This window comes from Seriola aureovittata, chromosome 5 (assembly GCF_021018895.1).
Source record: "Seriola aureovittata isolate HTS-2021-v1 ecotype China chromosome 5, ASM2101889v1, whole genome shotgun sequence".
In the NCBI taxonomy this organism is placed as follows: Eukaryota; Metazoa; Chordata; class Actinopteri; order Carangiformes; family Carangidae; genus Seriola; species Seriola aureovittata.
The window spans coordinates 4487513-4503811 of NC_079368.1; the positions used below are offsets into that span (position 1 = coordinate 4487513).

The 16299-nt window shown below is 39.3% G+C and overlaps 1 protein-coding gene across 3 annotated transcripts in view; it reads right to left on the reverse strand.

The window, feature by feature from the left end:
- The window catches only part of ppp3cca (protein phosphatase 3, catalytic subunit, gamma isozyme, a), a 30344-nt gene that overhangs the window by 7934 nt on the left and 6111 nt on the right, over window positions 1-16299 (reverse strand). For all 3 annotated transcript variants that reach the window (XM_056376041.1, XM_056376040.1, XM_056376039.1), the window contains exons 3-11: window positions 14841-14965; window positions 9757-9868; window positions 6460-6605; window positions 6149-6288; window positions 3543-3620; window positions 3370-3464; window positions 3142-3267; window positions 1478-1555; window positions 616-700 (exon numbers count right to left, since the gene is read on the reverse strand). In XM_056376041.1, the coding sequence (XP_056232016.1) occupies window positions 616-700; window positions 1478-1555; window positions 3142-3267; window positions 3370-3464; window positions 3543-3620; window positions 6149-6288; window positions 6460-6605; window positions 9757-9868; window positions 14841-14965 (985 nt within the window). The remainder of the gene's footprint in view (window positions 1-615; window positions 701-1477; window positions 1556-3141; window positions 3268-3369; window positions 3465-3542; window positions 3621-6148; window positions 6289-6459; window positions 6606-9756; window positions 9869-14840; window positions 14966-16299) is intronic.

The following is a 16299-nucleotide window of genomic DNA, read 5'->3' on the forward strand; positions in this document are numbered from 1 at the left end:
GAAACAAGGGTTAAAAACTGAAATGAGACTTTTAAAATGCATCTAAACATCTACATTTCACATTGTAATCATCCTGCAAAGCAATGAGTTCATTTTAGAAGAAAGTCAAACTAGTTAAGAATTTATGAAAACTTGTGTCTGACCAAATTACATCTGGATTTTTAATTTTTTTTTAAAAATGCTTCTGTGTCTATAACACCCTTTTAAGCCATTGACCCATATGCTTTGGTGTGAACGACAGGCTGCTCTACATCTTGTCCACTTGCGGCAGTGTGACAAGCTCACAGCAGCAGCATTAATCTGGAATAATGCCTAATGTCATTATACAGTCTAGGTGCGTCGTGACTCATCCCATGCCAGCTCATTAATCCTAGCAGGGCAACATTGTGTTTTCAAACACAACTTCATTGTGCACTCAACTGACTCCATTCATTTCACTAACACTCCAGCCTCTTCCTGGCCCTGTGGTGACCTGCGATTCAATTTGCTAATTTTGACCCCCAGGCCACTGAGCTCATTGTGATCCTTATATACATGTCCAGTAGAAGAAGAAGAGTCTTATTGTAAGAAAGGAAGAGGAACATCAAAAGGAGAGTACTGATGACAGGGTCAGACCTGAGGACTGAGAAGACTCGGGCCATTTTCCCCACAGCACGAATCTTGTTTCGGATCACCTCCTTACGCATCGCTGAGGTGCCACCTGGAAATAGTCCAGAATGTGGGGTTAACACCAAGTTCACTGGCGAGAGTACGCAATACTACTGTTTCCATCCTCTGCTGCTGGTTTTCTCAGTACTTACTCAAAATGAACAATACGTTATAGAAAAGACTTGAGGGAAGGAAAAGGATGAAGGATGATACATTGGAGAGATGGGCTGAGGGTTTAATGGTGTGTTTCAAAGCACGGCGGCTATTCAGAACTCCCTCATCAACATCAGACATGTGGGACATAGACTGAATTATGATGAAGTGCTGCGTATAAATCACCTCCCGGCGTTCTATGTCAATTAAGTCTGTGTCAGGACTCATTTACAGTTCACCTAATTTAAGAAGTAAACTGAAAAAGCAGAGCGAACAAAAGCAGAGAGGATTCTGGAGAAAATCTACAACCCAAGCAGATGTGCAGACCAACTAACCAATAACATATATTCTGTGCTGATTGACATCTTTAAATTTCAATAGTGTGAATAATTCCACACCTCCAGGATGGCAATATCAAAGAAACAGTATGCTTAGTATGTACACTGTACACCGAGACTCCAGACCTGAACCTACGCATTAATAACAACAAAGGTATTCACGCTAACTTTTGTAAAATCAAATCAGAATGCCACATTAAAATTACGAATTTCAATCAAACAGCAGGCACAGTGCTTAGTGCCCAGCAGTACAAAACAATAGGATTAACAACAGCCTGTACATATACCAAAATCAAGAGGGTGAACCTCTGAGTGCATGGTTCTTCTTCTCTCCTTACCTTCGTATAGGTCATCTACCTCTGACATGAGCTCATCGTCAGAGCAGATGTTCAGTACATTCACCAGCATCTCCGTCACTGTGGAGAGAGAGAAGACACTTTAAGAATTCAGACTGGTGCCAAACCCATGTTTGAGGCAGGGTTTATATGACATTGCATGACCTCCGTTAGAGATTTTCATAACAGGAGCAGAAACACTTCCACCAGCTAAATGAACATGTTTGTGATCACGTTTTACTGTCTTCACCAAATATTAACTTAATAATTTCCGCAAGTTTAACAGGCAGCTATAAGAACCAAATACTTAAAAAAACATACAAAAAAAACAAAAAACAGTGAACTTTTAGCTGGAAATTTCTCCAGTATAAAAGGGTCAAAATGATACAGTACGAATGATACATACAAATGTTTTTCTTAATAATGTGAATTTCTAGTTTTTTGGGTTATCAAAGACTGCTATTTAGAATACAACACCTTCACTTTCAGTTGTGGGTGTTTCCAAAGAGCACATTGGCATACCTTTCAAATTTAGCAAATGGGCCAACACATTAGTTAACTAGAATTACCACCTTGTAACTGCCAACTGATCAAGTTGCAGTTTACATCCATGTCTCTCCAGACTCATATATGTATTGAAGGTATTCAATAAAAAGGTATTAAGTATATTTTTTGATTTGTGATGTAGTGCTCTATAAATAAAATCAATTAAACTTGCTTTTATTAAGCTTTGTTGTTTTTATTCTGTATGAGTCATATTCCTTGTATATGTTCATATTTTTGGCCAATAAATCTGATTATGACAGAACATAAAGTTGTAGTCATGACAGTAGACACTGCTGCAAATATGATGTTGCCGTTTGTGTGAAATTTGCCATAATTAGCATATGAATTCTTGAGTTATGACCAAAGATGTTTTTTGTGAGGCCACGGTGGCCTTGAACTTTGACCACCAAAATCTAATCCGTTCATCCTTGAGTGTAAGTCAACGTTTGTGCCAGATTTGAAGCAATTCCCTCAAGGCGCTCCTGGGAATGGGACGGACAGATGGCCAGACACGCCTGTCGCTGGCGCAGAGGTATAACACAATCCTCAGCTCTTCAGTGATCATATAACTATATAAGTATTTTGCCATGTGTTCATCTGCATTAGTCTACTAGTTACGAGTTATAACTGCAGATTGAATACCTTGATGAAAAGTAGGACTGAACAATATGCAAAAAAAAAAAAAAAAAAACATAAAAAAAATCTAAAAATGATGATGATTTGATTTTGCTGGGGCTTGTACCAAACAAACGTGTTCCTTTACATCTGGAGAGTATGAGTTTGTCAACCGGTGCGTCTCTGTAGCACCACAACACTTCATGTATGGTGTGTTGTGACACAACACACCATATATGTTGTGCAATTTGGATATTGCACTTGGCCATATTGTGATTTCCATAATACTTACTTACTTACTATGATTTGTTTGCCCTAATGAAAAGCATAATTGAGCATTGACCATTCTAAAATTCACTCCTATTTCACGACTTAATGAAGAAGAAAATCTCTGTGTTTCTGGGTCAGCCTGCATCTGGATATCCCACAAAGTCAATGACAGCTTAGTAAACAGTTTTATTTCTGGCTTCCTATTCACAGTTTCCCCAATTACCCAACAAACATACCTTTCTCTCCAACAAAAGGCAAAGACCATGTGAAGACATCCATAAAGTTGGGCAACCAGTAAGGGTGGGGGGAGCAGTTGAACTGACGGATGTTCATCACATTGTTCTCATATTTTAATACAGCAGCTAGGATTGACAGAGGGAAAGAGATGGGAGGAGAGATTCAGGGACTGAAGACTGGTAAAAATGAGAAAAATACAACGACAAGAGTGAGAAAAAAACAGAAACCTTTGTTGTTGTAGACATCTAGGTAATTTGGAGCTGAAAAGATTGTGATTAATGAAGGGAAGCCCGTGGTCTGGCTTTTTCTGTACATCCGATACCTGTACAGCCACAAATAAAAACACTCATCAAATGTGTTCTATAATATGCTAGAAATAAATGAAAGAAACCCGACTTACCCTGCATCCTGTGCTTCATGGGCTCTTATTACTGAGAGCAAGTTATTATTTACCAAGAAGTCACAGACTGCTGAGTAACTGCAAAGAGAAAGAAACGCAGAGGAGAGAGAGCTGTTAAAACACTGAGTGCAGGTCAGAGCTGATTATGAACTTAAACCATTAAAGGAACAGCATGAGGTCACTTAATGACCAATTCACTGACTGTTGTTTGTCTGTGGAAATAGTTTCATATTTATTTTCGGCATGCCATGCCCTCTGGCCTGCTGTGCTTGGGGTTTAAAGATGCCAGAGCCAGGACTCTAGTATTTATGAGCTCTGCTGGTCTCTCCAGAAGCTGAGGCCAGAGCAGAGGGAAGAAAGCAGGAGAGCAGAGGCGCTCAGCTGGGTGGGGGTACCTGAGTCTACTTCAACTGCCTTTCTTTCTTTCTTTCACCGCCCCCAACTAATTCACGGGTGATGCTTTGGAAAAATGAGTGGGCGATCAACATTTCATTTAATCAATACCAGGCAAAGATGAATGGTTTCTGACATTTATCACTTCAGTGGATTTCAGAGCAGGGCAGGATTTGTTTGTACCAGCTCTTTATAAATCCATTAGTTTCTGTGTAAAGTCCTTCCTGGGTTCTAACTACTAACTAGTCCAAATTAGTGATTCTCTAAATCAGGATGCATCATTAAAACTTAAAGACTGTCATTATGTGTAAATTAAAGATTCAAGATACAATTTAATTATCATTACGCAACACAAGATTATTTAACAAAATTACAGATGTAGTCCCTTCACGCTACTCACTAAAAACAAATGTTTCATTAATGACATGATAAATAATCTTGTCACAAAAATAAAACTGAATGATGAATTCAGTCGACTCAGAGCCTGAGGAAAGAAACTGCTCTAAAGTCTGGTGATAGAGCAGCAGATACTTCTGTAAAACTTGCAGCAGGGTGAAAAGGCTGTGGGTGAAGTGGGTATTGTCTTTTAGTATCCTCTGGGCTCACCTCACCTCACTGATATCAAATCAGCTCAGAGGAAACATCTGTCGCATTGGTCTAATCAAATGTAACCAACTATAAACAGGAAGTCTCTGTGGCATCACAAGCTGTAACAACTTGGAGGAAGCCACATGATGTATTAAACCTAATGGCCAATACTTTTTAAGTGTAGGTATAACTTTGATTTATTCATACATACATACATACATAGAGAAATCAGTATTTCAGAATTAGTGGTTTGCAGTTTAAAGTTGGAAAGGTCTGATTATTTAAAGTTAACTGACATTATCTGGGGGTTCAGACTAACAACAAAACATTCTGCCATTTGAGACGTCTGATGTTTTTAGTTATTTAATTATTATTACATTATTATTAAGAAGCATATTAATCGTAACCCATTACCTCTTTTACTCTCTGTTCTAAACAGCTAGCTAATACTTTAGCATTACACTTGGAAGTTGTGTAACAAGAGTCTACACCACACTAGCAGCTCTGTTAGGATGGACTTAGGCACTGCCATGCTTTGAGGTAAATGCTAACATGCTAACATGCTTACAAGGATGATACAAACATGGTGGTGTTCAGCAGGTTTAATGATTACCATGTTCACTATTTTAGTCTAGCGTTTTATCATGCTATCATTTATTATTTAAAACTAAACACAAAGTACAGCTGATTAACCAAAGTACTGAAGAAGTGAAATTTTGATGCAATGATGAAAGGTTAAGAGATCATCAAAATTATTACAATTCATCCAACATGGACGCCTGAGTCACAAATCATGACAATCTATCCAACGTTCCATGAAATATTTCACTCCAAACCACCAATGTCAACCTCGTGGTGGCACGTGAGGAAAATCCAGTAGGATTCATCTTCGCTAGAGTGGCAAAAGATTAATTAACAACTAATCTCTACATAACAGCAAGTACAGCAACCGAATTCTTATTTAGTAATTCATAAATCTCCACTTTGTAACTAATATAGCTATGTTTAAACAGCTGATGTAACCAGCTCCAGGAAAACTGATCAAGTTCAGCTGAAGTCAAGCAGACTCACAATGTTCAGTGTATTAATGAAAATATTCCTCCTGATATTAACATGTTGCCACCCCGTTCTGTTTTTACTGTCTCACTGCTCTTTCCTGTTCTGCACCAGCTGTTTGCATTGCTCAACCTCAAAGAATTTCAAATAACCTATTATAAAGTGCTATTTAGTTATTTGTCAGCTCTTGACCATTTCTGAACCAGCAGCTTGCCTCTGTTAACCTAATTTGTAAAAGCCAAATTTTATGCGTTAACCTATTTTCAACAAGCTGTTTTTATGTTTACCTGTTTTGAGAGGGCCTTTTTTCAAACTGCCTCAATAATCCGTTTAACCTACAAACAGTGAAGCTACCGCCACCGGCCTTTGTGATGAAGCCTATTTAATAACTTACTATCTTCTGCCAGTATTTTTGTGTTTGTCTGAGTATGGTCAAAAAAAAAAAAAAAAAAAAAAAAAACTGTCTATGATTTGATAAAAATCAATTCTTCATATTAATAATAAAGTTGTGAATTTGGTCTGTTCCGACAGTTTAGCATCAGTGAAGCTGCAGCCATTTTATCCAATACCTGAAAAAGTAAGAGCAGCCTCTGACGGAGTTATGGTTGAAGTGTTCAGATGTCTTTTCACTGCCGTAGTCCTCACCAGGGTCGGCCCAAATCAGGTCACACATTGGCCCAAATGCCGGAGGCTCTTTAAACCTGTCTAACTGTTGAACACAAAACACAGACACACACTGTATGGTTTAGACTGGCTTCTTACATGAGGGAAACCACTGTGATAAAAAAGGTAAATGGACTGCAGAGGCAATTTTAAACCAATATAACTTAATACATTGGATTTTAGTATAAAATTCATGTGTCAGTGGTCGATCACTTACTTTTCTTATGTCGTCTAGGCAGTTGATTTCTGGTGAGAGTCCGCCATGCACACACAGGAACTGTTGATTGAGCAGGGCAGCGAGGGGCAGGCAGTCAAAGGCCTCCATACAGGAATCATACACCCGTTCCGAGTATTTAATTTTACCTGCAGCAAACACATGGCGACAACACAAAACATGGTTCATTTTTGTAGCTCATAAGTATAATCTGTTATTCTTTTACAAAATAGAGCCACAATTGCCAAAAAGTCTGTTGCATGTGCTTAGTCAGGTGAAATCAACAAAGGTTTGTGAGAGGTGCTGAGAATCAGCAGCTCGGCTCCTCTGTCAACAGAAGGACTGATGATTGTTTCCAGGCCTTGTCTCCAGTGTCACTTGCACAACACTGCAGTTCAGATTAAGCCAGGAGGAAGTCGACTCCTTATATGGCAGGAGCAGCCAGGACACAGACAGGTTGGGTCAATGTGGGGGGGTCAAGACATTACTAAGTGAGTGCTGCATTCAGGTCATGTAGAAAAGTCTGTAGAGTCAAGCTTTTTCAAGCTACTTGAAGTCAGCGAATTTAGTGATTTAACTACTTTATTAACTTTCTTAATCCAGACATCACCACCAAAACAATAAAGTATCTGTAGCTACATGTCTGTACAGAATGATGTGAATAATGAAAACTCATACAGACCAAACACTCATACAGCCCAGACTGTAAGTATTTATTACACATTTTTTGTTCTTCAGGTTGCTTCAGCATGTTCTATTTGAAATAAAATAATGGATACAACATTAAAGCGTCTCAGCTTTAATTTGAGCTGGTTCACATTAATACAGAAAGAACTGTGTGTGAAATATAGCCCCTTTAACACATAGTGACCAAAGTTTGGGGATTCAACAGTAATTGGACAGATACACATGAGGTCTGACAAAATCATCATAATCTATTATTTTGTTGAAAATTCTTTCATCAGCAGATGTTTTGTATCTTCCCTGGTGGTGCTCTCCCACGCCTTCACAGCAGCCTCATTTGGCTCTTGCTTATTGGGGTCTCTCTGCCTTTAGCTCTTTGGTTGCTATGGCCCTATGTTTAGGATTGTTGTCCTGCTGTATGATGAAATGTTCTGACTGGCTGATTCTGAGCACAGACTGCTCCTGTAGACCTCTGTATTCATCCTGTCGCTTCCATCGGCAGTCAAATCATCAATAAATGCCAATGAGCCGGTTCCTGTCATACATGCCCAAGCCGTAACAGAACCACTGCCATGTTTGACGGATGAGCTTCCTCTTTTCATCATTTTTATAAATCTAAATCTCAATGGCAACTCAACTCTTAAGTGTCCAATTACTTCTGAACCTTTGTAAGTTAAATGCAATGTGTTAAGAGGACCATGTCCTCCACAGAGTTCTTTCAACGCCAACTTAAACTTGCACAAATTAACGCTGAGACTTGGTACTCTAATGTAGAATCCATTATTTAATTCCAAATCAAATGTGCTGAAGCAGCTGTAGGGTGTGGTAGTAGTAGTGATCATGTTGCTGCTCCTCTTCTGTAAGATATCCAGCCTCTACAGAGCAGCATCCTGCTGCATAAACCAGTCAAAAGTAGCATATAAACGTGAAATATTCACTGGGCGCAGCGGTGGGTGACTGAGTTCAAACACTGAGGTTGGAAAGATGCACAGGTTCACTGAGGTACGACGCTAATGATCATTAGCAAAGCATTGTAGAAAACATTCAGCTGCAGCTTCTCATTTTAGCCGGTACTGAGCGTCTATTTCGGTGGTTAAAATGACAAACGTCTCTGGTGATACGTCGTATCATCTGTTACTATTTAATGTTAATTCTGTCAGTAACTTGATGACAGGCCTGAATTAAACTTGGCTGTTGTTGCTTTGTGTGCTCTCTGCAGGCCAGTGTCAGCACTTGTCAGAGTGAGACGTCTTCTTTCTAGTGGATCAAGTGTTTTCACTGTTGGGGAGCTACCTACTAAACTAAGCTGATAGACTTAGTTTTTGAACAATCACACACACACACACACACACACACGCACACGCACACGCACACAAAGTTGTTATGTGCATTTTAAAAGTTTTCTATATGGGCAAACAAATACTTGATTAAGTGAGAAAATAATTAGCAGATATCGCCATTGAAAATTATTGATGCATCCAGAGCCTCGATCATGGAGTCTTTGAACAAATAAGAATGAACACTTGTTCGTGTTGACTCTTATATCATTCATGCATCTCTGTAGAGCAACAACTGGCTCAAACTAAAATTCTTGGGTTGAGGTGACACCATCTGAAACGGCACAATATCAAGAAGCAGAATGATTTGCACTGATTATCATTCATTACATTCAGTAAATGAACTTGTTCAACTCTTCTCTCCTCCCACTGAATGTGATTTTGCAGCAGTGTAATGAAATAGGTGCAAGAGAGATGGGGAATCCTAAACTCACAACAACGAGCTTTGTGTATCAACCGGGATGCATTTGAACCATACTACTTTATCTGCACATTTTGTTTACTTGTTTTTATACATGCTACTGACTGCTATCATTGTAATATATATACATATATTTCAGTCTGTAAGCATTACACCCTGCCCCAACAACAACCACCTAAACCACTGAAAAGTGGTACAGTGTGTAATAATACAGTCAGTGTGTGTGCGTGTGCGTGTGCTTGTGTGTGTGTGTGTGTGTGTGTGTGTGTAGATGAGGTGGCACTTGGGTGGGAGTGTTGTGGGGATGTAGTGAGTGACATCTATTTGCAGCTGGCAAGTTTGTCTTTGCTGTCTGCCAAAGTGTCTTTGTTTCGAGTTTGCACCTGCTTCACACACACACACGCGCGCAAATACACACACACAGACAGATCCACACACTCAACTTTCACAGATTGAAATCAGTGTGTGTGTGTGTGTGTAGCTGTCTGAGAAGCATCAACAGCATGCCTGGCTGCTCTCCATGCTCCAGCAGCTCGACGTCTGCAACATGAAAAGGAAAAGGCTTCATCTCCTCTGTGGAGTGATGCTGATGTGCTGCCACATTTTCTGACGGGACTTCCTGATCTAACACACACTCTCTGACAAACATAACCTACTTGTGGGAAAGTTTGTCATGTTATTAAGGGGAGTCAGTCATCTCATAGTTACTGCTCTTCTTGCAAAAGCTGCCAAAAGCTACAAACTACATCTCTGGCATGGAACTCAATCTGATTTGTCTGAAACCTGATTGATACAGGCCATTCTGAAGTGGTGCAGGGAGCATCGTCTTCATATGGCTGAGAGAGGCGCTGCACTTACATTCCTGTTTGAAGGTGAAGTACTCTGTCAGGTGTCGGCACTCGTGGTTCCCACGCAGGAGGAAGAGTGTGTTGGGGTGGTTGATCTTGAGCGACCAGAGGTAGAGAACACACTGCGAGGACAGACAGTGACAGGGACAATGTGGGAAGAGGTGGGGGAGAAGAGAGAGTCGGAGATGTGAACTTACGATTACACACAGACCTGGAAAATCTAAGCTTGAAGAGGGCTTGTATAAATAATCAGTATTCAATCAGCTGTGGACTGCTCTCTGCTCATTAATACCACATCTCACTACAGAGGATGTGAGCATACCTGTCTCAGTTAGCTCCTTGCTTATATTATTATCACACACCAGATAATTTTCACTATTGATTAATCAACCAATTCCCGAGGTGACCTGTTTCAATGTCTTGTTCTGTCAAAAACTCAAAGATATTCAGTTATAAAAACAGAGAGAAGCAACAAATTCTCACTTTGGAGAAGCTGCAATCAAGTTTCTTCTTGAAAAATTCCTCAAACAGTTGATTGATTATCAAAATAGTTCCTGATTAGTAGAATTGAATGAAAAAAAAAAAATCATATTGTGATTATTTTGGCAGATTTTGCACTATGAGTCACAATTACAGTTAGAATGGTCATTTTTGCATTTCATTTTCACTGAAAAAAAATGTTGTGGCTTGTACAAAACAAGCACCACCTTTACATCTGGAGAATATGATTTTTAGCCCAGGGCACCAAGATGCTTCATTTATGGTATGTGGTGACACATTTTACCTTTATCAAAAAAATTTGCAGCTCTTGCGATTTGGATATTGCACATAATTATATTGCGATAATATTTCAATTAATTGTTGAGCTCTCAGGATTAGTTTTCTGTCAGACTAATCTATAAATCAACGTATTGTTTCAGATTTATCACACACCTCGAGTTTTTCTACCATCACTCATAATAATTTAGGCAGAATGTGGCCAAAGTAAATTTTGGAACCACATTCCAGTGTGAAAACAGAATTACCAACGAGCAGTAGATTTACTTGAAGGTGTTACCAGACTCCAGTAGATTTACCCACTAAAAACCCAGTGCAATGTGTTTTAGGGCTGCACTGTTCAGATTATAGCAGAAGACTGACAGTAACAGGCTTCAAATGACACAAAAAATACTCCCACACACTCGTCTCTGCTTCATTTGTGTGTGTTTCAGTCAGACAGTGACCTTGATCAAAACAAGTTAACCTCACTGCAGGTTTTGCTTCGTACTGCAGTAAAAATCTACAGGAGGTTTAACTAAAATGCAATGAAATGTAATATAGAAAATCCACTCAGACTGAGCCATCAGGGGCTCTGTGCACAGGTTAGATAACTGTGGAGCTCCACAGACTGATTAGTTTCTCCTTCACAAACTCATCTCAGCAGAGAAGCACTGGGATGTTTTCCTCTGGCCATATTAGAGGCTTTAATATATATATTAAAAAAAAAAGACACACTGTGAAAAGCAGACCAGCATTTACAATCCAAATTAACTTGCTTTCTTTTCACAGCTCACACAAGGCACTGCGCAATAGCTGCCACTTGCCACTCTCAGCCCACTCTTAACATGCACCAACCATGGCCATCTATTAAGTCCCTGGAACAAGATGCCAAGGTAACCGCAGCCAGCAAGTCTGTATTCACATAACTAACAACGTTAAAAAAAAAAAAAAAAAAAAGAGTGGGGGAGGCAGGACGACCAAGTCTTGTTCACTTCAATTGTTGGGAGGAACATTGAAGTGTGAAGTGTAGGTAAATGTGTAGAAAGGGGCTGTCGGTGTGACTTGCTCTCTCATGTGCGGAGGCGGAGAAAGGGACATGGCGTGGAGTGGAGTGGAGTGGCTGGAAGCTGACATGGGTTTTAATGAGAGCCCTCTGCTCTCTTTTAGCAAGCCTCTGTGTGTTTGAGCCTCAAGTGGGGGAGGCAGACAAAGGAAACGGCACAAAGCTTTGTGTGACAGACGTGAACACTGGCTAACTTCACCTCAAGCCCAGGCACACACACAAACACACACATATGTAGACAGATGCACACACACTTCAGTCTGTGCCTGGTGTGTATGGGGGCTTGGCAGGCGGTATAGGAGGGTTAGTACACACACACACACAAACATGCGCGCACACACACACACACACACACACACACGCACACAGATCAAAGAGAGTTTCTAAGTAAATAAAGAAGCTCAGAGAACGAAACTGATTGCTCACATGCACTGAATTTAGTCTTTGACAAATTGCTGGACTGCAAGGGGGATACGCCACCTCCAGAGGCTACACTGACTCTTTATGTTACCAAGGTAACCACATCCTGATTTCCATTTCCCTATATCTGTGTTATGTTTTACTGGAATGAGCTCTGTGGGAAGAGAATTTTCAGCCCTGCTAGTGAGAGCTAGGGCTTTTTGGTTCTTTAATTTTGTGCCGACTTTACATTAGCAAAACAGACAAAGCTGCTCCCAGAATTCAAGGTGACGTCTTCAAATTCCACCATCTGTCCAGAACCTAAAGACCTTTCTATCATTATTATCCATTACAAAGAAAAGTAGCAAATCATCACATTTTAAAAGCTGGAGAACGTTTGTGATTAGTTCAATGATCGACAAATGGTTTAATAGACTAATAGAGTAATTGTTTCAGCTTTCAACCAATCAAAAGAACTTCATCAACAGTGCTAATAAGACATGTTAAGCAGAAAAAAGTCAGCCAAAAAAATAACCAGATAGCCCTTTTCACAGGCTAAATGGCCCATCCCTAAAGGTTCCATGACTTTTAATTTCATAGATTTTCAAGTGGAGAAGAGATAATTCACCTCTTTCAGGTTGGCAGTGTTTAAAGTACCACTTTTCTATAGGAACACATGGGAAAATAAGCACAGCGCTGATGCCTGAGTTCTTCAGTGAACACAAACTCTAAATCGGATATCAGTCTTCGTTCCCTATGCTGTTTCAGTCTCCTCCTTTCATCTGTGACATTTCACCCACCTCATTGTACAACCCAGTGTCCATCAAAAGCCCCCACAGGGTGGTCAAAATGTTACCATACTCCCCCACATACAACCGACTCCACACCATCGTCATGAAACACCCTTTATTCTCAGTTTCTCCTTTACAAATACTGAACATGAATCCTGAAGTGTTGTCTTCAGGATGTTACTAATAGATAATTAACTAAAGGACAGCAGATGAATCAGGACTGCCTAAGGCAAAAAAAAACTGTTGCAAGTAGCTACCTTTTGCACCATTGCAACTATAAAAAAAACAAAAAAAAAACATATCCATTTATCGTCTCACTTGAAACGAGAGCTGTATCGTTTTAGCATTGCGCTATAACCTGTAACATTGTCAGATTCATAATGGACAGACAGAGAAGATCGAAATCAGAGATAACACCTTTTTTATTCCACACATTCTTTTTTCTTGTCAAAAGCTGGTGCCTACATTTCCCACATTGCAACCCAACCACCAATAGTGTTGTCAGGTAATCGGGTGAGGTATGCTAGTAGTGACTAATGTAGCCTGGAGTTGCTGGCCTCAAGCAGAGATGGGGAGCAGGCTGCAGAGGTCTGGTAAGATTACTTATTTCTAACTCCACACCCTCAGATTATTTTCATTTTCAAACTTCAGTCCTCAGCCCCAACCGATATTGACTCAAGTGACATCACTTGAGGCACTTCACTGAGACTTCACAGAACTCCCTCTGGAGACACTAAAGGCTTTATACAGGCTTTATCCCCCTTAAAATACCATTCTGTACTTCTGCACTGCACTGCAGTGTACACTACCAGGCCTCTTGCTCCACTCTGTGTGCTAAAATCAGATCACATTTTTTGAAATACATATAGGACAATTTTGAGTGTGATGTGTGTTGAAGAATATCGATGTTGAGTCATAACCAACAAATGAAACAGCAAATGATACTGAACCTCACTGTGGGTCAGAATATGTGACTGAGAGTCTTGAGGTTCACGCTGCTCCCACAAAGTACTCACTCATTTTTACTCATCTAAATCAAGACCAAGACTCTTTCATGTCATTTAGCCCAATTTCCGGCAATTCTTTTGTCAACATGTTGATAACTTACACACATCTTATTACTATATTTTTCTCTTTTGACTAACTGATTCTAATGATCTATCCTGTTTACAGCTAATGTTTCATACTCACAGCGATACACAACCAAAAACAATGTTTTGATCTAACCTACCCAAACCACTGCAAGAGTATGACTGTAAGGAATATACCAGTGCAGGATGACAGCAGAGATGATTGTACAGCAGCAGTGTCTTCTAAGGATGTTTTGATAGCGTTTTATCCATGAAAGCGGTTACCATTGTAACTGCCATGAATCCAAGCTTAGTATGGCCATCCCCTTCATGCCAGGGGTGTGCCTCTGTCTTATTTTTAACTGTTCCACTCAGCATGTATGAACTTTGCCCTTTGGATTTGTGCTGAAATACAATTTCAGCCAGCAGGATGTATTTGGTTAAGGTCCTCAAAGTAGCAGCACTTAAGTTTTAGTAGCTATTCTGACCATTGGTCACCATGTTAACCATCCTGAGAAATCATTTGGGACACACCACCATCCAGTTGGTCTTCATTACATCATCTCCTTTCTATTTAAGTTTCAACCAACGTTCTAGATTCACATGCAGAACACTAGGATACACGCAGCACAGTGTCAGGAGTCACACAAGTACAGTTTAAACATGAGGTGAAGGTAAAAATAAAGATGGATTATTAACCCATCACACACTAATACTGAGGGGTTGTAACAATACACTGAAACACATCATATCGCAAATCAATGTACAATACTGATCGTTTAATATGTTACCATTGTGACACAATTCAGTGCCACACACTATTAGACATGAAGAAGGAAACACTAATCTTTGAACTAAACCTAAACACATAATTTGTTACTGTGCAACGTATTAATGTATCGTCACTGACAACAGAATGCAAATGTAAACTGGCATTGTCACAATACAAACCAACTGTTTTTTAAATCTAATATGAAAAAATGCCATAAAATATGAGGAGGAAACAACTTACCTCAATACTGAAGTATCCTCGATCTACGTAGTCACCGAGGAAGAGATACCGCGTGTTACTGGGTGATCCCCCCACTTCAAACAACTTCATAAGGTCAAAGAATTGTCCATGGACATCACCACAAACTGTCGAAAGACAAACGCACTGCTGTTAGTAGCTCATATAACAATTACAACAAGTCATTCGGATGTTTTCAAAAGTTGTTTTTCAGTCTGGATATACAATATGTTTCTTTTTACTTATTCTAAAACCAGCCATAACCAAAAAGAAACAAGAGGACGCCCACATTTTTTTACATTTTCCATTCAAGGTTAAATCTTATTTTTCTTATCAAATCGGGATCTGATTCAGTAACCATTACACAAACTGTATATTATAACATCCATCTCCTATAAGTTGAAATATAGACAACACAGTTGCGTTTTAAATGTTATAATAAGAGAAACAGAATAATATTTGTTATTTCAGTAAATATTGTGATATGGAACTAACCACGGCAAAAGTTTTTATTAAACTGTTTCGTCAAACTGGACGATAGTTTTCTGACAAATATCTAAAAATCAATATCATTGATACTGAGGAGACAAATGTAACAATTTTACATAATATCTAAAGTGTGTTTACTGTTGTCTATTATGAGTGAAATTATCAATAATACCAATCATATTAAAAACAGTAACAGTGGCAACATTTACCATTTTTTTATCTCAATCACAGCAGAGGAGTTTTTTGAGAGGAGTTTTGATTTCAATCAGATTATTTTAATGCTGATTATTGCTGAAGCCACAACAATGTACAAATGAATTCAATGTATCAATAAACAGTTTAGACACATAGATGTAAAGACTGAATGGTTGCACCTACACTAAGAAATGCTATACACAAGCATGGCAAATATTTTCAACACTGGTGTCAGACATGTGTAGATGGGAGCATTTATGCTTGTGTGGAATGTGCAAACAATATTACCTGTATTATTACACAATATCTGAACTGTAAATACTTTTCAGTGTTAGGAAAGTTCATACAACAACAATTAGCATCCTCATATTATTATCTCTGTTAAGTAGCAACTGCTGGCTGTAAAGCTTGTGCTGACAACTGTAATCAGCCACATAACCATACAAAACATAAGAAATAAAGGCCGAGTTTCAAGCGCCATCTCTACTATTGATGATGACAGCACTACAGCAGGAGGTGACATTTTCATTTTCATGCCCACTTGTCCAAAACACAGTAATGATATTTCTTTCTTTAAGCTAAATTAATTAGAAAATTATATTCTCCTGTGAACAAGTTTCTGAGTATGTTTTGATTGAGGATGTTGGACTGAGGCCATGATGAACTGAGATGACTGAGTTGATTCTAACAGCCTGCAAGGCCCCTGGATATGGCACAGAAGCGGGCAGATGGCAGCTGCCGGCATACAAAAACAGTGTTGCAATGGAATAATGCCTAG